The sequence below is a fragment of the Poecile atricapillus genome, chromosome Z (assembly GCF_030490865.1).
Source record: "Poecile atricapillus isolate bPoeAtr1 chromosome Z, bPoeAtr1.hap1, whole genome shotgun sequence".
Lineage (NCBI taxonomy): Eukaryota > Metazoa > Chordata > Aves > Passeriformes > Paridae > Poecile > Poecile atricapillus.
In genome coordinates this window covers 36,779,489-36,802,190 of record NC_081289.1, presented here as the reverse complement: position 1 = coordinate 36,802,190, position 22,702 = coordinate 36,779,489, and the positions used below count along the sequence as shown (strand labels likewise).

General features: G+C 36.4%; 1 protein-coding gene across 3 annotated transcripts in view; it reads right to left on the bottom strand.

The window, feature by feature from the left end:
- The window catches only part of LOC131573468 (liprin-alpha-2-like), a 281,397-nt gene that overhangs the window by 7,088 nt on the left and 251,607 nt on the right, over positions 1-22,702 (bottom strand). For 2 of the 3 annotated variants that reach the window (XM_058827455.1, XM_058827454.1), the window contains 4 exons: positions 8,414-8,495; positions 4,476-4,676; positions 2,342-2,404; positions 925-954 (listed from right to left, as the gene is read on the bottom strand). In XM_058827455.1, the coding sequence (XP_058683438.1) occupies positions 925-954; positions 2,342-2,404; positions 4,476-4,676; positions 8,414-8,495 (376 nt within the window). The remainder of the gene's footprint in view (positions 1-924; positions 955-2,341; positions 2,405-4,475; positions 4,677-8,413; positions 8,496-22,702) is intronic. The other variant, XM_058827453.1, reaches the window with a different exon arrangement.

The following is a 22,702-nucleotide window of genomic DNA, read 5'->3' as shown; positions in this document are numbered from 1 at the left end:
GCAGAGCTTAAGAAATTAATTGAGATAGGGGCAAACCTGAGTCCTCCTAGAAACTACTGCTCAGGCTTCATTGTTCAGCTAAAATTTCACTAGGGTGAGGAAGGAACTATATGAAAAATCCATGCATATTGAGCTATTTTAATAGGAGTTACCCTATTAAGATGCAAAATGAGTTTTTACAGCTCACTCTTGTTAATTATTTTGTATTACAAAACAGAACAGAGAACTAATAAATTGCAAGATTTACATTTCCTCAACAGGATCGTGCTCAGGATCATTTTCAAGCCTGACCATCTTTTTGGTTTTGTTTTTAATGTCATAAAAGACTAACATAATTAAAGCTGGATGGATATATTGTCTATGAGGGAAAATATAGTCCCCTTATGTCTCATTCTTGTGAGATTTTGAAGAGAAAAGGAATGTCATCAGTAAAGATAGCAAGATCATGTAAGTGTGCATATATTAGAAAAAATTTCAAAATGTAGCTAATTGACAGTTCTAACTAAATTATCCAATACTATTTGTAGACTGATACTTGGGTGTGACTTATACAAGTGTTCTAAAAAACCATTTGGTGTAATTTTAGAAAATTTAGCTCTCAAATTAATATTTAATTGTCCTATTCTGAAAAATTAGGAAAATACTCTCTAAAACTCTAAACACAGTTTTAGATGGGAGATAGAATATGTCCCTGAAATGTAGCCTTTTCTTTTGTGAAAAATATTCACAACATATGTTCCTCTTTCTGCTTTACCTAGCAAAACTGTCTGGAGAATATATTCATTGAGAAGAACTCTAAAATACATAAATTATAATTCAATAATTGAGATACTGTCACAATATTATATTCCACAACGCATATTGATGCACCCAATTACATTATTATTAACTTTCAGTTTAAAAAAATCATGTGAAAGATCATACCTGAGCCCAACTGCCTTCTTCAGACTCTTTCTGTATTATCAGCAGGAAGTAATTAGTAAAGCAGGTAAAAAGACAATAAAAATTAGTTTTAAAAAGATGTCATTTTCAGATGCATGTTAATGAAAAGGAAAATACACACATAAAGTGCACAAATAAAAAAAACTCTGGCCAGTGGCAATGTTCTGGGCTTAACTACCTGAAAGATTATAAGACCAAGACCATAAAATGTAGCTGAGTTTTCAAGACAGAAAATCATGATGTCGTGTTGAAATTTTAAAGCATTATTTAAGCATTCTTCACAGTTTCACAATTAAAACACAAGCATTTACTTAAAACTTTGGGCATTAGTGATGTTTTTGTTTCTAGTTTGATTTTGAAACATTCACACTAAAAAGCTGTCTTCTTGAGAATGTATTTTAAAGGAGCTTTTTGCATAACATTTTTTATGGAAAAGTCCTAATTTTACAGCTGGCCAGTTAAACAGGATCAACTCCACTTCTTGTCAGTTTAGTGCTGTTAAATTTGCTTTTATCTTTACCAACAATCATTAAATTGGAAATGAGCTTAGTTAAAAAAAAATACTGATGAGAATTGGCTTCCTTACTGCTGATGAGAAAACTTAAAATATGATAACAAGTATAAAATTTAAAGAAATAATTCCTTATTGCATCAAAAGTTAGCTCCAGTACCTCTCCCACCATTTACAGATTGGGCTGACTACAGTTTTCCAAACTAAAGATAATTTTTTTCAGAGATCTCAGCAGAGCATGGAATCATGTTTTATAAGCACCTTTATGGAGTTGTTATATATAATGTTAACAACCAAAACCTAAAATAACATACATTCTGAACTGAATAAAAAATTAGTCTTACTTTACTGTTAAGGGAGAGGTTTGACAAAAACCAATAAATAAATTACACTCTCCATGCACCTGAAATCAAAGATCATAAATACCCAAGTATGGACAAGAAAGACTCAGCATTATTAAAAACATGAAGTTGTGTAATGCACCATTCTCAAGCCTTTTACTTATTTCTTTCTATGTCAGCAAATACAAAACACCACTTAGAAAAAGTGGGAGTAGATTACAGGGGAAATGTTGCACCGGTAACCGTGACAATTTCATTCAATTAAATGAGGTTTCACAGTGGCACTGGAACTATTATATACTCAAAAAGTCCAATACTTGTTTTAGGGTCACACAGTTTTTGTGATGGTAATACTGTTTGTAAATTCTTTTGCTGAAAGATAACGTAACTGTTCTTTAAATTCAGTTTCATTACTCCCTGGAAATTTTTAATGGCATGCTTTGGGAAACATCTGACAGAAGATATGGCATAATGAAATAAAAAAAATCAGGAACAAGCCTATCCTTTTTTGAACACTGAAATTTTAAGTGGAAGTGGAATGACTAACCGTTTTAGCTGGAGCAGCAAGATTTTCCATTTCTTCATGGGTCACCCAAACATTGCCTGAGGGCTACAGACAAGGCCCACAGGAAGGCAGGTGGGATCCACATTAGGTAAGCAGTGGTAAAGAAGAAAGGCAGCACCACTGTAAGTTAACAGCGCATCACCATCAGCACAACCACGTTCTTGCCTCTACCGAGCTGCAACTAGAGACAACTTTAGACAACTTGGTTTGTATCTTTCATTAGCGGCTTCTGAACAGATGTGATGGAGTATTACAACTAGAACTGATGGATGAAATCCGGCAGAGCACTGCCACAAAGGAAAGGATAATAATTAAACCTGCATTTCAGAAACAACTGGCAAATGCAACCTTTAGCTCACAGCTCTATGTGGAACTAAGCTTCAGCTCCCAAAGATCTTCCAGACTAATTTTTATCTGCACAAATCACATTCCCATATTGTAATCTAAATAATGAAAACTTCTACCATGTTTGTGTAAATCAAAAATTTCAAGAAAATTCACTTCTAAAACTATTCGTTCTCATTCTATTGTTTTTCTTCAAATGAATACTAGGACAATGAGGAGAGTCTGGGAGGCAGCATGGATGTGTGCTGTGTTTTCTGGAGACCCGAGATCAATTGACTCCTTTCCTGAGAAAGAGGGGAAACAGAAAGACTGGGGACTCAGAAATGCACATTCCAGGGCAGCTTTGTGTGCAGTTACTCAGGCAGAATTAAAACACAAGGCAAAAGTATTCCCAATGTTTTTAGCTTGAACATAATATTCTCTCCCTTCATAAGTGTAAATGCTTTTATGCTTTGAAATATCCTCTTATACTCTTAAAATGATAATTAATTTTGTGTAGTAATTCAAACATCATATCGAGTCTTCATTGCTTTACTTTGGCAAAATCCACTACAATTCATAATATTACCATGGTAATGACACACAAAACTGTCTTCAGGGAAGAAAGTATCAGATAGTGACCAACAATATTTAAAGAACATGAGCAACATGAAGACAAAAGGGCACTCAATAACAGTATTAGTGCTGTTGCCTAGCTGCTTATGTAGCCCAGTGGATCCAGTGCCTCACAATGTTATCTGAATTCTAATTTCCACCAAAAGATTCCCCATAAATTTAATGAAAACAACATATTACAAAAGATAAATATCATTATCATTATTATTATTATTATTATTGCCTTGCTAGTATAAATCTGAGCTACACTGCTTGAGTAGTAGTCTTTGTCCTTTGCTTCTATGCCATGTTTGCCATCTGATCAAGCCTCTTTTGTTAGCCTCCATCACGTCTTTCATTGCCATTTCCATCAGCATATCTCAGCATTAAAAACTTCACTTCTGTTGTCTTGTCCCTTTTTAGATCAGTTTGGCCTATTTTTCCTGGTTTTTATATATAGCACTTTCATTCTATTCTTACTCTCCCCTGATTTATTTCCTTGCTCTTTTTGATATATTCTCCTTTCTTTCAGACTTGTATCTCTGTGTATCTTTACTTGCTTCCCTCGTTTCTTCCACCACTTTCTCTTCCTTCCTCACTGGATGCACAGGCTCCACTTCTGCTTTCCAGATGCTCCCCTCTCACCTCCAATCACTGCTTCTCTTAAAAGCATGAAGAACCTAAATCCAGCTGACTTACATCAGACAACATTTGAAAGGGTGCAAAAAGGGGAAATGGGAAAAAGACTCAAAAGATCCCTGTTCCTACATAACCTCTCCCAACATGTGCTTCCCCTCCACCCCAAAAAAAGAAATAAAGAAAGAGAACAAACAAACAAAAAAGAGAAATGCAATCTGATCAGGCTGGTACAGATGATTTGAAGGAACAGAAAGGCAAAAATAAAGGCAAAATTACAAATGAATTGCTCCATACTGATTTGGATAACATCAAGGATAATCAAAACAATGACTTAAAAAAAATAAGAATATCTGATAAAAAAAATCAGCAATCAACAATCAAGCAAGTGATGAACAGGTAGTTCTGTGCTTTTATTAGACAGTTCTCACTGATTGTGAAGTGTGTGTTATCATAGAGTCACTCTGATGCTACAAAAGTTTTTCTGCAGACTCCTGTAGAGTGAAATGGGGAGAGGAAAGGTTAGCTGAACAGGACTCACTGTTCTGGACGTTGGAGGTGCTGATGGACTTGTCAGCGATACCATCTCCTGGATTGCTAGCCGGAGTTTTAGGCGATGAAGGGGATTGCTGATTCCAATTTCTCTTTGAATCTCAGTATCAGACAAGGCAGACATGATAGCTCCACTCTTCACGTTGGCACGGCAGGCAGCGACATACCAGGCTGGCATCCCTAGCCAGAGCTGTCAAGAGAAAGGACATTCCATCCAAAGCACTGCTTCATTTCCCATATGAAATTACAAACATAGAGTATCCTGAGTTGGAAGGGACCCATCCGCACAATCAAGTCCAGCTCTTGGCTCTGCACAGAACAGCCTCAAGGATCACATCATGTGCCAAGAGTGCTGTCCAAAAGCTTCTTAAACTCTGTCAGACCTGGTGTCATGACCACTAATAACCAATTAATTAATGACCAATATTAAATAATTAATTGTCAGGGCACCCATCAGTCTGAATAAGCATGGTAATATACACAAATGAGTATGAACATCATAGTCTTTAATACAACAGAATTTCTTCAGAACCTTTGAAATTGTCACAATTGCATGTGAATTGTTTTTGCTTTTACTGAAATCAGAACTTTAAAGAAAGGCATGCTTTGAACTATTTTTAGAGCTGCCTCCATCCCCTGGGCTACTCCTTTCCCAGGTTTGTTAATGACCAAGTACTGGCACAAGTCAGTGTTACTACCTATCCGATAGTCTTATGTACAGAAAAACATCTAGGAGGAATCAAGTAATTTTTTCATTTTTGTACTAAAATGGCTTTTTTTTTTTTAATGTAGTATACTCAAGGGGCACAATCTTACATTTCTCAGCTTTTATTTTCTGAGTAGAAATTAACCAAGCTCAGTTCAAATAATCAACCTATCAGGGACAGACTTTACAGTAAATTTGGGAACAGTCTGGTATGGTGTCACATCCCAGCTGGGAATACTGGTTACAAGGAGCACCAAATGTGAGCGCAGCTCCATCACCTGTGGATCCATCACTGTGGATTTAGAAGATATGTATTTATTTGCTATTCCTCTTCTTATGTTAGTCTAACTAGCCCAGGCCAGCAACAGCCTTCACCACTTATTCTGTCCTTGTACGAGAGGACCTACTGAGTGTGAATTATTCTTGTTTTTCTCAGCTTTCTCATTTTATGCTGCCTCATTAATATGTCTACAGCTCTTTCTTCCCAAAGGAGGCAATTTCATATCAGGGATACATACATGTGAGGTTTTTAATCATGGTATGAAGTACATTATGCTTAGCAAAGCCTGTGGGAAGAACATAAGCAGTGAATGCCATAATCACTGCGATTTTAGGGATAACATAATGGAAAACAAAGACCTAGCTAGGTGCATCTCAGGTAGGCCATCAGAATTAGTTGGTTCCATTGGTTGCCTTTTTTTTTTTTTCCTCTTAATAAAGGCTTACTAAAAGAGGACACAAGGTCAAAGAAATGAGGAAATTCACAAAAAATCTGTAAAGCAGTGACAAATTAAAAGAATTTTAATTTCATTTGACATAGTAGGGGGAAGAAGTATGTGGTTATTAAGAGGTTTATATTTTATTTGGGAAATATTTCCATAGAAGACAGCTGTTAGGTCAGTTTTATGTCACAGAGAAAACAGACTTGACTGTCAGGTTGTAAAAGGCTGAGTAAAGCTTTGAGTCCTGAAGTATCACAGAGGTTGAGAAATGACTGTGTTGTGTTTGAGTAAGTCCTTCCCACTGATGGGATTAGAAACGACCCTCCATCCAACGCTAGTCTGAACCTTAAAAATATGGTCTGATTCCAACAAACTATTACAAAATACAAAGTTTCATGAAAGAAAAAAAAAAAACTAAAAACAAAACGTAAAAACTATATAGATAACACCCAGCTGCACTTGAAAGGCCATGAGAAAACCATGCATAGCTTTAAAATGTATTTCATCGCCTTATTTATTTTGACATTAATGTTTTTCACACATGCACTTGAAAAGCAGAAAAGCATAAACACTGGGAGTTATTCACCCTGCAGAAATAGATTAAACTCTTCACTGCTCATTAGGTAAAATACTTCTTTAACAAAATATGTAAATTCTTCAATAAAACAGCTGTCTAGCAGAAAATTATGTTAGATGAACAGTCTCTAGAAAGAGAACTCATTCTAGACAGAGAACTCAGATATTAAGATCAATAAACTTTTCCAGAATTAATTAAGAAAACACAAAATTCTTAAAATATTTCTCAACTATGTCTGTGGTACATACGAACAACAAAAATAAATTCTAAAGCTGAAAAGCCCTGTAAAGTTTAAAAATGTCACAATATACTTTTAAATTTCTGTCTATTTCTCCTTTATTATTTACTTTATTGTTTAGTTGAAGTGACACATTTTTCTTTAGGAGACACACAGTGTCCATCTGCTGACTGTATGCACTGATGCTCACTGAATAAACATACTACTCCTATCCTCATATATTTTTATCATCAGTATTCAATCTGCATTGACTACTGCCACATAAACTTCCTTTTGAGCTCTCCTGTGCTACTGTCATCATATTCCCCAAGAACTTCACAGGTCCTGATTTCTCTTTACAGCCCCTCTCTTAGACACTGGGAAGCATATCCTATTTTTCAGAAAAGAATCAAGGGAAAAAACATTAGGGCTTAACTTGTCAAGCTGCTTGAAACTGCAGATCACCTTGAAAGATGAGGGTATAGGTATTCAGAAGTGATAAACTTTTGTATGTTCATGTCTCCAGCAAATCAGGCTTTACTGTAATACTATATATTTCTGACTGATTTAAATCTGGTTACAGAACTCTTAAAGTCATATGAAAAAGTAAAGTAGTGGCCAAGGATTGTTCCATATTAACAGAGATTTTTTGGGAATGAGGATATAATCCTATTTTCCAAGGTCAAATACAAATACTTGTACTGGCTTTCTGCAGTTTTCATTTTGTCTTTTCCATTAGGTACCTTCAGCAATTCCAATGTGAAACAGAAATTCTGTGGACATTAGCTGCTTTAATATCTCCTCTTTCATTTATTCAGTAGCATATTTTTGTCAAATGTTTGGAGAGAGATCTCTTTTTTCTGTTGAAGGGAAAAACTTTACAAGGTCTAACTGATGATCAATGGATGATAGCTACAGCAGGCAGTAGAAAAGCTGTGAATAGGTAGAGGTGCATGGTATAGTAAGGAACAGACACTTGTTCTTTGAGCCAACAAAGAGTTTGTATCTGCACTAAAGAGTTACAGCCTTGCCATGTAAAAGTGACTGTGGATTTGTATAAGAACATTCTTAATTTCTGCCTTCTTCTCCCCTCAGCATCTGTGTAAGTTTTTTGATTAGTTCCTTCACCTAAAACATTCATTGATTACTTGTCAAAATTGATGACATCTCTGCTGATTTCTTCTTGATTTCCAAAACCTATTCATTTAGGTCCTCCAAATAAAGGACAGCTCTCTGCACACTGGTTTTCAAGTGCTTGTCAAATCAGAGAGATTTCAATCTGGATCTCCCACACTGCAGGTGAAAATGGTGAGAGGAACACTTTTTTTCTCCATTATATTTTTAAAATGCAGAAAGCTACAAATTCTTTACATTTATTTTAAATTGGCACATCATTCTACATAAAATGTCTGTGGAGTTCCTAGACATTTAGAGACTGAGTAATTGACTGAATCCCAAAGTTCTCAGAAACTTTGGGATTCAAGCGCATTTCTGGTCCTCATCCCACTGTGTAATTCTGTCTTACTTTTTCAGCTCTAGTCTCTAATTTACACCATCCACTGTCTAAACCTACATAGTGCTGATGGCACCGCACACAGGGGGAGAGAAAGAGGCTGTAACAGTCTCTTTTAAGATTTGTAAGGAGAAGCACACAGAAGCAGTCTACAAATCCGACTCACATTTTCAAGTTATGGCCAACACTTACCTCCAGCCAGGCAACCACGGTTGGTCCATCCCACTGTGCAAAAGGCAAACCTTTTCTCCGAGCCTCTTCCAGAAGTTCATGTCTAAAAATGGACCAAGAGATGATAAATATGTGGGGCCATGTATTGAGACAAAAAGACGTGACTCTGCCTTTTTGTGAAGGGTAATAACAGTGAAGCACAATGACAGGCATAGAAAAAGCACAGAACACACCAGTTAACAATACAGCTGTTCCTCCTGTTGAATGTGCTCTCAATCTATTCCAAATTCTTCATTTTTTCTGACATCCTTTTAAACATCTAACAGACAAAAGGTGAGGTTTCTCTCTCTTTTTTAGCCAAAGCAATAAAATATTCGGTATACCCTATAATAAAGGTGTATCAAAACAGATATTGGTGAAGAGAAAACTGAGGGACTCCTTGTTGGGGGTTTCCAAAACCAAGACACTCCTCCAGAGACTAACTTAGCTCTGGTCTGGTACTGACTCAGTAAGGCCCAGAACTAGAAGCTTCTAGACATGAACTAAGCATGGATGTAATGCAGCTGGATCTGAGAGGTGTCTGTGTTTGAAACACTAAGGCAGCTGTACCAGCTATGCACAACACTAGGGTCAGTGGAGTACAGCTATTTTGTACCTTAAATGTGCCATCTGTGGCTATTTAGGAATTGATTGTATCTTTACTTGTTCCATGTTTTGATCTTTTAAATTATTGATTATATACAAAAGAATTCTACAAGGTTTTCTGATGTATGTATTTTTATAATTACAGAATTGATGTGATTTCTCAATTTTATACACACACATAGACGTATCTCTATTGAGTTGAACAAATACCAATCCAGCTCCTTTATCTGCAGTTTTTCTGGACTACAACTGGTGTATATGCAAAACACCATTCTCAAAGCTTAATTGATACTTTTAATATGTCTGTATTAAATATTTGTTATAGTTAAGTATAAACCAGTCAGCAAGACTACCAGGAAAATGCTCTATATTAAAAATGTTCTTCAGTTATTTCACCAGACATTTCCACTGTGGTGATGGCATAGAAAAAGCAGTCCTTAAATGTCTTCTTTTTTTTTCTTTTCCTGGCATTTACCAACATGTTTTCAGCTGCCCCCTACTGAGTGAAACACAAAATAATGCTCTCTGCAACAAGCTGTAGTAAAAAACAAATTAGACAAGGACTATGCTAATGAAGTATTAAAATTTGCTTACAGTCCCAAACAACATGAAAATCTTGGAATTATGGCTTCAATTTTGTTCTGTCCTTCTTTATTACTACAGCCTTTGTGGTTCAGCTATCCCTTGACAATTCTTCCCTGCCTTAGCAGCCTTTCAAATATACGTACTACAAAATCACAGCAGATAAAAGCAATGGAGTGATCTTACTTGTAAGGAGCAGTCCTTTGGGGATTTTTGCATTGCCAAGGGGACACACTGAGAGAATTTGGCTTTAGCAGAAAATGGAACTCAAATAAGAGATTTTGCATTCAGTTTTAAATCCCTGTCTCTGAATATTAAAAGAAAGAAAGCTGCTTTATTTTCTGAGTTTATGCTGTAGTAATACATAACAGTACAAATACTTGGTAGCATTACTGAAGTTGATCTAGCTTCTCCTCCCAGACAGCCTCTGCAGCAACCTTTCCTTTGTCACTCAGATATCCCAAGCCACTGTAGAGCTATCCTTGATTTCTGTGAAAGCATAACCCTCAGTAAAACAAGAAGTTGTTCTCTGGGTACATGAACACAATGTCACCTTCAGCAGCTGATGGGGATGCAGGAATGCCTTGTTCCCAGGGAGACACGTAGTGAATGCCTATGAAAGGTATTCACCTGCCTGCTCAGGAGAGCAGAATAAAGGCATGGCCAGACTCAGCCACATCCCAGCTACCTGTGGATGAGGTATTTGGGTTGCAGCCTTCGCTTAGGGTTGGTTCTGCAGGTGCTGCAGTGGTGCTGTACCTCCCTCAGATGCTACAACATGGGCTGCAGGACTCCTGCTGTTACCAGGTCTAAGAGCTGGTATGGCCACCCCTAGGGAGAGACAAGCTTTCAGGAATGCCCCTGCCTCACCTGGCCACTTTTGGTGTCCCATGGCAGAGCATGGACTGCACAAAACCCTGTACAATGTGCTCCTTCCCTACAAGCAGCCCAAGCCTGGGAGCAGCCCCTTCTGCAGCTGGGAGTCCCTGGAGGAACCTGATCTCAGTGTCTCCTTTATCTGGGCTACTCTCTTCAATTATCCCAGATGAAGGAGCAGGGCAGGCTAACATGCTAAGTAGAAAAGGAAATAATGGCTTTGAGGGTCACTAGCCTTCCTTGCTTGTGCTAGTTTCCTGCTCCAAGCAGGAGAGCAACAGCACCTGGACTACGAGGAGGCGGGGGGGAAGTCTTGGCCTCTTGGATTTGGTGTTAAACCTCTTCATGCCTTCAGGAAATAAGTTGCCTGGAGAAGAGGCCTTAGCACTTTAGGTCTCACTTCCATGAAAAACTCAGTTCCTTTATACTGGAATTGCAAAGTACATATTTCTAGGGAGTCTGCTGTGACTCCACAACATTTGTACCAGCTGGAGGCTTGGTGTGCAGGCTTAGAATTATTCCAGTGGTTCTCAAACCAATACATTCTCCCAGAGTGGGGAAGTACTTCTGTTACTTCAGAGGCAGTCTGGCTCACAGAGCTAAAGGAAAACAGAGCTGTGGTTATTGATTTAGGCTGAAGAAAATGGGGCCAGGTAAGAAATATGTGTGTGTATATATATATGCACTACAGCCAAAGCCTTCAGTTTGATAAATGTAATCCAAATGGTCTTTGCATGTAGAAGGGAATTTCTCTGAGTAGAAAATATTGTTAGCATAAAGTTAAAAATCCTGCACTTGGACATGCACATGAAATACAGCCATCATAAGGGTTGTGCCTCTCTCACTGATGCAGAAAAACAGTAAAAGGGCTTTTAGAATATTTTTTTTTACTTAAGAAGAATTTAATGCTTCAAAACTTATAATTCCTTCCTCAGATGATTCTTATAAAAGAATAATAAAGAATAATAAACAGCACTGTAATATTAAAGTTTATTGAAATTATAATTTAGTTTTGGAATATTAGTCTTTGACTACTTCTTAATACAAACTAGGAGATCTGAACCTTCAGTTTATAAATCAAAATTTAACCCAGAATTTCTATTTTTGACTACGGGATATATTATTTAGCTGGCAGCCAGTGAAAACTCTAAAGAATGGTGTGTTTGGGGTTTTTTTGGTAATATGGACTAGCACTACAGAAAAAAAAAATCCACCCTTTCATTAAGTTAAAACTATCACGTAGGAAAAAATATGCAGTGTTTTGACCAATTGTGCAAACCACTTGAAAAAGAAATCCAGTGACCTGTTTTGGAATAGAAAATATTTTAGAATGGACAGGATGTTGTCTACAGTTGTCCTTATTGGATATAGTCACTGGCTTCCTGAAAGCAAAACCCTAAAGCCAAATACTGGTAACTGCAGCTCAATTTTCCTTGCAAAACCATACAATTGATCACAGGAGAAAGAAGAGACAAATACCCTAGAGCTTATCACTCCCTCTTCCCTTCATTACAAACACAGGGGAACATGAAAAGCATTATACAGCCAGTCTAATTTAGAAGGTTCTCTGGGGGGAACTGGGGATTTCACTCTCCTCAGACTTTGTCAGAAGAGTACTTTATGTTACAGTGCATCTATGCTGCATTGGCGAAGAGGAAGGGAATTAAAATGCAATTATTTCCATGCTTGCTTAGGTTTTTGGCAGCATATGAAAACAAGCTGATAAGGAAAAATTGACATTAATTAGGCATTACTAGAAATGCCATTACTTTGCAGATAGGGCTTTAAACCACTTACTACCACTGGAATGAATTCCAAAGTAAAGCCATATTTTTAAAGATAACATTATTACTGCTAAAGAACAAAATCCTCTTCCTGGAGATATTATGGAAGTAACTGGAATATGCTATTTAAAATATATCATTACTCTGAGCCTGGTTTTGTAAAGTCTGGAAATTTCATGAACATCAACTGTTTAACATACATCCAAAATTTGAGAAACACTTTTTTTGTGTTTTAGGAGTGCCTCATAAAGTGGGCTGTTTTCACATTTCTATCAAAGACTGTAAAGAAAAATGACATCATGTCAAGTTGTGTTGTGGAGCTGTGTGTTGGAGAAGCAGTTGCTTCCCTAGCACTGACTTCTGATGTTTAATCCTCCCTGAAATGACTTGCTAAAGACACTGGGCCAATTTGTCTCAGCACCATTCATCCACAAGCCAGGTACAACTGACTGCCCAGATCAACCTAAAAACCTGAGAGCACAGCTGTCTCATAGCGTGGGGACTTAGGAGTGCTTCAGTAATCCCTTGGACAGGAGAGGTTCGTGGAAGCAACGGGAAGGCAGAAATAATGAGTGAAATTATGTTACTATCCTGCAAATCTACTTCACATGTGTTCTCTGGTACCAGGGAAATTCTAGCTCTGTAGCAGCAGCTGCCATCAATCCATTGCATAAAGCCCAATGGACTTTATTAAAAACATTAATAATCTCTAACTAGAATTTGTGTAGGAAGTTAATGCTATCTTGACTAGGCGTGGCATTCAGCAGCATTCAGTTTTCCTCATGAAGACAAAGCTGCCCCCCACAAAGCAAACAGGCAATGACAGCTGAGGATTTCCAAGACACATAATGCAAACACTCTGTGCAATGCAAGACGTCCAGACATTGTCTTGGTGAAACGTAAACAATATTTCAACACAGATCTTCTTATTTCTGCAAGTAATAGGATTTACTCTGATATCTAATAGGGTTCACATGAAAAGACCTCAGGGATATTATACTGCACAAAAATATATAATGTCTCTTAATTAAAACATAGTCACAAATGTGAGATAAATTGAAAAGGAGGCGCAGTGAAGTCAAGAGCCGGATCATGTTCATAAAACAAAAACAGAATTGATTTAAAAATTTGGCTAATGGGTAATTTAGAGTGTGAAATGGCCTTTAGTCACAGACATTTTCTCAAACAGAAAACAGATTGAAATTTTTACCTAGCACGTCCTCTGATTATTGAGACATTATTATGATTATTATTACCATCAAAAATATTAAAATGTTTCATTTAAAACAGAGTACTGTACATGATAGGCTTCTGGAAGAGAACCAGACAGAAAAGACAGACCAAATATGCTGTATTATCTGAGTAATCCTATGATTTCAAGGTAAGATTAAACACATCTGCTACTCGAAATCTAACACACATTCAAAGTCTGAAAAAACCTGGAGACAGGATTTCTAATGAATTAAACTGGAATTGGATTTTACCCTTTCTATTGTCATTTGCTAAATACTTAAGACATGCCAGAATCCTGAAAGTCAGGACATTGCATGAAAAAATAAGAGCTGAATTTGTGTAAGTTAATAATATCTAATAAAAAAAACAAGTTACATTTTATATGTTTATTTTCTGCAAGACTATAAACGGATTTAATGTAGGAAGAGGAGTGGGAGGTTGGGGAAAGATTCAAGACTTCATATTGCCACACAGTACAGATTTAATTTAATCTGAAAGGATCCAACTGACATAAAGACTGCACTAATTAAAAACTATGCCAGATTCTGTTTGAACTTTGACACTTAAGTGATCTGGATTTTAAATTATTTGAGACCCTCATTCTCCTTTCTGATAACAAATTTCAGGTCAGACTAGAAACAACAGACAAAATTAAATTTCCAATGTTTTACAAAATGTTTTGTATTCAACTTTAAGGAGTTTTCAGGAAAAAAAATGACTGAAATAGAGAAATCAAGATGCAACTAATAAACAGAATGTTTTTAAATCTATAAAAGAAGGAAGTATAAATTCCACAGTATCCCAGATAACAGAGTAACAGTGCTGTGGATATTCCATGTTAGGTGTACATTTTAGCTGCATGCAAACTGAAGGGCAGCATCCTTTTTTTCTAAAGATGTTTATTAAGCTAAGTGAAGCACTTTCAGGAATGATTAAGACAGACTCTGACAAACAGAGCTTCAGAGGGCTAGTATTGAAAACCAAATAAAACAGCTGGGGAAATAAGCAGACTTGCATCATACATAGTCTTGCAATCTTGTGTGTATTGTGCTACATTAGAAACCCTTAGTGTTCCCAGGCTGATCAAATGCTATCAAATCTATTTTTATAAAGCAGTTTCATAATCACATATTCTAAATTAATCTGGTAACCCTTTTCTCTAAGTTATGTACCCTTTCACGTCCTGAAATTTCCTCCTTAAGTCTGCAAGTTCTTATTCAAGAAGAAATAGCATTTCTACAATAGATCAAAGAAGAGATGAAGATTTTAAACCTGATATCAGGATAACAACTACAAAAACTAAAACAAATAAGAAAATGAACTGGTGAAAAAAGAAAACAGTAAAATTATATGCACAAATAAAATATTTTTGCATATATGTTTGCTTTGAAACAACAGCATGAGGGTTCAAACAGAAAAAAAAATTTAGTCTGTGAGTCTTCTGTGGTTTAATAAAGCAGAATTTATGCCTTAACAGCATTTGCTAAACACATAATTTTTTCATTGACTTTAACTCTCAAATGCCTTTGTGATTATGGACTTTAGACCTCCCAAAATGTGTTTATTTTTTTTAAAAAATGCCAGAAGTTTTCTCCAAGTAGTTAACTCATTCTGTTAAGCACTTTAGGAGCAAGTCCTGACCTAAATTTTTGTGTGCTTTCAAGGTTTACTGTTATTCTGAATACTTTGAAAGCTTTCATTTTTTTGCATGGATTCAGTTTTCTGATGGATTTGTTACATAAGATTCACGGAAAAACAAAAAAAGTAGTAATAAAACATAGAAAATAAACATGGTGCTGAAGATTAATATGTTCAGCAGCCATGGCATTTTAACTTACCCAGATATGCTTTTCATGAGATGAAGAGAGATGAATGGAAAAAAAAAGCACATAAATGTTAATGAACATATAGTAGTCCATAAAAAAAAAATAAATAGTATGATAAATAAAATTATATCACCATTATAACTACAGAAATCTTTGTAACTGGTCTTTCAGTGCTTTAGAAAACTTAAGTGCTCTTGTGAGGAACAAGATGAAACTGTCAAAATGAGATTTTCATTGAACTCACATTGGCTATTAATTAGGTACCATTCAGCACAGCACATGTTCCATCTACAATACATATTCATGCCAAAGATCTGTAAACACAGGAAATGTGGAGTAGATTTTCAAATCAAAGCTTTTTGCTTAGATTTGAATAACTTCATAAAGGACTTTGCGTAATCCCAAAAATTTTGATTATCTCAAACCTGTGGATTTAACCAAATTACCACAGATAGACAGTAAAATTGAGTGGACTACATACCAAGGTTTACTTTCCTATATGCACTTTAATAATATTTTAGCAAAATATCTCATAGTAATCATAAATGGCCTAGAATTGGTGTAAAATTTGGTTTGGTTTTTGTTTGTTTTTAACATGAAGATTTCATGTACATAGGTGACTAAAATTTTCACTGGCTATTTATTCCTGGAAGCATTTTAATTTCAGCAGTCATACTAACACTAGATTATCAGGAACAACACTGGTATGAATGATTTGCCCTCTAGGTAACATATTATTGCCAATAGGTACAGTATATGGAGAAGAAATTAGGATGTCATTGCTTATAATAAACTTTCTACATCATCCATTAATTGCCATCTTAAAACAGAAAACAGACACCTCAAAATAGTACATTTCTATGAACAAATTATTTACATAGATCTAGAAATGCTTGGTAGATACTGTTGTGATAAATGTGAGATGAAGAATCTTTACTGTGATTAGCTAAGAAGAGGTTGCAGACATTTCATTCAGTTCAGAAGGGCACTGTTTTTGAGGACTTAGATTTTGTTTTCATGTGTGCAAGATCAGCAGAACAGCTGAGAGAGGAGAGAAAGTGTGACGCAGAAAGTAGATGGAAACAAATGGCAAATTTATACACAGAAAATTTAAGACAGGAAGATTAAGGAAGGGAAGGACAACAAAGGTATGTAACATAAGTACTAGAGAATTATTAAAAAAATTACTAAATCTGATGGAAGTAGCACTAGAATTGAACATGCATTCACAATTCATGCTCATTTGTTACTGAGCTAATTGTAAAGACTGATGTGATCACCTTTGTTGAAAAAGCTTTTAATTTTGAGCCTTTTGGAGTATATTGAAGCAGAACTGCTATTTGTTACATTTTCCACTGAGTACTCCTTTGGGTATGTGTAGAGAGAAACAGGGGGATTGACTGGAATGCAAGTAATTTTCTTACAGTTTTAATGAGCTGGCAGTTTGCAGTCACTGGGGGATGATTTCCGGGACCTGAAGGCCATGATACGAGTAAAAGATCAAGGGACATTCTGTCACTTCCTGAGCACCTTGTTAGAGAATAATAAAATGCAGCAGGGAAAAAATGGACCTTTAATTCTAGGTTTTATCTTCAGGGTGTTTTGAAGGTTTGGGATTTTTTTGTCATAAGACAACGAATTTATCACAATTTTCTTACATTTTCCTTAGACATATATTAATATATAAGTTGTGTAGGATTTTTTACTCTGCTGTGTTTTACCCATTCTTCCTTTAAATCCTAATTCTACAGTTAATCTGATAGGATACTTATATCTGCTGGAGAGAGCTGTTTAGAAAGCCAGCTGCATGCATCAGGGTATAAGCTTATATTTATCCTGAAGTTCCAAATTGCAGAGGATAGACTTACATATGTAGATAAGACAGGGACTAGAGCCTTGGGGGTTTATGTTTGATTAAAAAGTTGCAATCTTCTGATATAAATAGTCTCATCTTTTATGAGGAAGAGAATTTTAAAAACTTGGCAAAGGATAAAAATATTATTTTTTTCAAAAGTATTATTGTAAAACGTAAAATATCTTTAAAGTATGAGTTAGATATGGAATATAATATGTTGTATCATTTTTTTCATCATCAGAATAATCTAAGAAAGGTTTAATAATCCTCTGCAAAATAAATACCCATTTATCTTTACATTTGCAAAGCTAAAAAGGCTCCGACTATCAATGTAAGAGCAAGACACATTTTTAATATTGCAAAAGCTTTGACTGGCTAATGATTTGAAAGTCTTCCAGTTAAAATATTTGCTAAAGGAATTATGCTTAAAAATAAAGTTCATCTTTATGTGGCTCAAAGACTAGACACTGATCCAGGCAAGGAGAAAACCACACTGCACACAGCAGACAATCCTAAACTGCATATCAAAATACTGAACACCTCTTTCCTTCACCAGAATGAGAAAACAGGAACACATTTTGCTAGAAAGGGAGGAAAAAAACCCATAAAGATCAGGCTAAAAGCTTCTAACATCAGGCAGTTTTTCATAGATGAGGTAGGAAGGAATGAAATTAAATGCCAAACTTGAATTTTCCTTTGAAGATTCAGAAAATAAGAGATTGGAGGTGAAAAAGACATTGTATTCTGAAGAGCTACATCAAAAAATAAATTGCATATGTTTAAGATACAATAGTGTTTAATAAGCATTAAGCATATAGGTGGATGGCACAGAAAAATACCCTAATTAATCCAACTGGATTCATTTTTCTAAAACATGTGCAATTAAAAAAATCATTAGAAACAGCTATTTGCATACTGCAGAGGACAGAAATTATTTGTAGTCACAAATACACTACATCAAATTCTAATTGCACTTACACAAATGAAACCTAATTAATTAACCTAATTAAAGGGGAATCATGTGGATTCAAAAGAAATTACATGACAACTGCAGTGTTTCAAACAAAATAGTCCACAAAATTCCACAAAATAGTCTATCTAGATATTTTTTCAAGTTGCCTGTTGACAGAGATCTAAAACTTGGATTTGCCCATTAAAAAAATGAAAGGCTGTTTATGTAATGAAGTTATCAACATTTATCCTTCCTTTTTTTTTCCCCTAAGTAGAAAGAGTCAATCCAACATGCTCTTCTGTTCATACAATGTGCCTGCTGTTTAACATGTACATCACAGTGGTCAGCTGAGACTTAACAGCATTGCAATTCTCTCTGCAAAGTTAATTATGAAGCTATGAATCATAAGAATCTCTTTTTACACCATAATTTTACATATGAGAATTGCTGAGGTCTGGATTTTACAAGTGTTTATTCATGTATGTAAGCACATGTACATGTCCTGGCACATCAAGGCTCTCCTGCAATGCACTTGAAGCCAGGAAGCTATATCTGGCAAACAAAAACTTGTAGCTGTGGAGTAAATCCCCCCAAAACCAGGTTCTTGGGAAAGAATGGTTTACTTTGATTTTCCTTGGAAAATATAAACCTCACATCTTAAGCTTGTTTTGGAAATATGGAATTAATATATTCTTGTCCAAAGTCAAATCAAACAAAACTGAAGAAAAAAGTGAGGCTAAAGTGCTGCTCTTGACTCCTATTAATAAACTGGGGTATTTATCAGCTTCTGGACTTGGGTCCTGCCATCATGATCCAGAAGATCTGGCTTGCACGTAAATTTTTTTTCAGGGACTTTTGTAATAATTTGTACAAAATATACAATGATAACATAATTTGTCCTTGGGATTGCTGCAGAAGGGATGGCACAAGCCCATTTCCCACAGCACTAGCAGCATGCACAAGGTGAAACCCACATCTGAGAGGCAATCTAGGACTACAGAGCACCCAAATGTCTCTCAAAACTTGCCTTATGCTGGTGCCTTACTGGGGATACAATCAGCACATCCTGTGAAATGTCAGTGACTATGACCAATCATTACACACTTTCACGGAACATATGACATACATATGTCTTGTATTTCTTCAGAGAGACACCTATTTGCTGCTACATTGCCTATTGCTGCAGATCACATCAAACATTACATTTGAGAAGGGTTCCTGGCCCTTGGAGCTATACTGCACTGTACAAAGCAAGACTCTTTAGAGCTGTATTTGCCACCAGTGAAGCTTTTAGCTAAGGGCGATTTGACATCATTCCTGAGAAAAACTGTGGATAAGGAGAAAACAATTGGTGTTCACTCAGATAGTTATAGCAAGAAGAGAAGTAAACACAGCTCTATTTATTGATAATCTTTCAAGCTTGGCTGAGTTCATTGTTAAAGAATATTTTCATAAAGGGCTCAGTGTATGGTATTTTAGTGAAAAAGACAGTAAAACATACAGCTTCTCTTAAGTGCCTTAATTTGTCACCTGAGATGAGGTCAGTGGAGATATGCATTTTTAAGGGGAATACAGTTTTATTTTAGCCACAGAGTTATCTACTCATTTTCTGATGTATGAATTGTCTTGTGGGACACACACTGATCAACTTCTGCTGTTCCAGAGGACACTATGACTCTACCTGAACCTTTCAGGAACCTTTACAAGTTTCAATAGAAACTGGACTGACCTGAACTTCCTATGCTGGGTTGTGGCTTGGGCTATCATGACAACCCTGTGTGAATGCCAAGGCCAAGTCATTGTGCACAGTTTGCACAACACCCATCAAGGATGATGTCATGAACATATGAGATAGTGCACACACAGTCACAGAGTATGGTAGCTGGAGTCAACTACAAAATTCAGAAGTGGAAATTTTCCATTTTTCTGTTTTCCAGAGGGAGACTGGTTAATCACTAGGAAAAAAAATACTAAGAGAAAAGCTCCGTTCTTCATTTTCTGATGGGTGCCTTCTGGAGAGTTTATCTTAATTAAAAGGTATGGTTTAGAGGAGTGTAAACTATTTAAATCATTGGGGGGTTCAAATGAATGTAACTGTGACAGACGGTATCTATGTCATTAATAAATCTAATCCTAAACCCTGCGTTTTCTTGAACAAGTTACTCTTTAGGCAAACAGGCTCTGAAATTCCGGGCAAAAAGCAGAAGATTCTATATACAACACCTCACCACATTTTATATAGAACAAGTGAAGTGAAAGACAAAGTCTATTGAAATAATAAAAATTAAATACATATACATCCCAACATCACCTAATTTCCCAAAACAATTAATAACACCCTAAACACTTTAAATACCCCTTACCCCCATATTTTGTTTCCTAGAACTGCGTGCTCAGTTTACAAATAGTAAGACCTAAAAAGCTTCAGTATTAACCAAAACTGTCATTTATTTAATGTCTGAGAGTAAGCATCTATGGATGAGTCAGGCAACTTAAATTCATCTCTTCAGCTTATAAGAGATGTTTGGTATAATTTAAAAACTCTACACAGCTTCCTTAATTTCTCTTTGATGCCTTAGGAGTAAGACTTGTTCCTAATAAATCTACTGTAATAACCAAATTTTGGATGAATAGACACTCTTGTTGGAAATTTATAAAGGTCTAGCATATCATTGAGACAAACTGTTAATTACATATTAATGACGTCTAAGCAGTCAATTGAAACGGAAAGAAATTTTACATCTAAATAGCATCTTCTAAACAAGAAGCAGGGAAACCTTGAAATTTAGGTTAATGACACTGTAATCACCAGAGAGAGAAATGGTCTCCAGAATTACCATACTCTCTCATTACACTTTTCAGAGTGAAATGTATTATTTAGTACCTGATTGCACACAAACAAATTGGGCTAAAGCACTATAACACAGCAGTGTGTTCCATGCCACGCTTGCTTGAGGCAGCAGGTGCCCAGGACACCTGATGGACCATTAGAACCTGCTGCTGCAGCACCTGGCAATTTGAAATGTCATGCATCTTCATTCCTGGGGTAGGGGCATCCTTGTGGAATTACTGATGAAATTAAATACATTCAAAAATGCAAAATGAGAAATTTAGAATTTTAAGTATTTCTCAGTTAAGAGATACCATGGATATAATTTTAACAGGAATATGTTATTTTATAATGACTTCTATCCAAACTAAATCAAAGCTAATAGCAAAGTCTGGTGAAGATGATGACTGTGAGGTGCCCCTGCCCAGGGGGACAAAGATTTAGTTTCAGATAAGTATTATTGAAGTGAGAGGCATGGGCAAGAGGGAATTCCATCCTCTGCCTTAGAGGATGTGCTCTGTGAGCCCTGGAAGAGTTGCCTCACCCCAGACCCCTTGTGGGGTGGCAGCCCAGGAGTTCTGATTGGGTTTGAGCCCCTGGGATTTCTCCCTTGCTGTGTTCCTACTGGTCCCAGACCCTGAACTCCACCCTGGTTCTGTCCCTCAAAACCCCTCACCCTGCCTCTGTTTGGGGCTCTCTGTTGCTGAATCTGAGTTTGTTCCCATGCTGAATAAATGGTTTCATGAACAGAAGCCCATCTTGTTGGTGTCCCATCCTGGCTCCTGGTAACTGTAGCTTCTCTAGACATGATCCTGCAGCTGCAGAGCACAACAGATGACTACTATCACAGTACTCATATGTTGATAACAATGATGAATCTGACCTCTGTTTCACAGCAAGGGAAGAATCCTTGCTTTCCTGCACCAGAACCACGACTCAACTCAGATGTTTGCTGAGCACTTAGTAGGGCTGAAAGCCATTTCACCTAACTTGCATGTGTCAAAATAAACACAGTTTCAGTATGTGGTATTATACCTGTTCTGTAGAAAAGAGAATTGGCTCTGGCATCACTTTTTCAAGGTTTTTTTGTATTGTTGGCTTTTATTGGTGGGTTGTTTGTTTGTTTTTTAGGTTGCTTTTTGTTTTGTCTGCTTCAGCTTTGGTTATTTTTTTTAAAGGGAGTGAAAAAGCCAGCATAAGTAAAGCTCTCTCAGACCTGTAATGTAATACAAAGTAGTACTTCACAGCCTTAGCATACCTTTTAATAATCCTACTGGTGAGTTTGGTTCTCTTGGGCTTTTATGTCCTAATCCAAGTCAGTTAGAAATGCTTACAAGGTGAATTTCTCTGCTCTGTATTCCAGTGACTGTGCTCACTCTCTGCAGGGTTTGCAGAGCAGATTTGTTTAGCAGTAAAAGAGGAATCAACCACTTGAACTTAAATTATACTGCCATAGTTCCTACTGCTGCATCACAAGCCAGAAAATGACTCTCAGACTTCTCTTATTATGTCTTACAAAGACCTCCCACTCATCCCCACCACCATTAATGTTACATAGCATGGTATCCTCACTTGCACTACACAGTTCAGTAATCCTGCACCTACTGTGTGTATGGCAAAGCTACTTCCAGAGGGAATTAGGTATTGTTAAGAACTGGTACGAAGAAATGTGACATACTGCAACAAACTTTTTATTTAAATTACTTTCTGGACTGTCTCAATTTAAT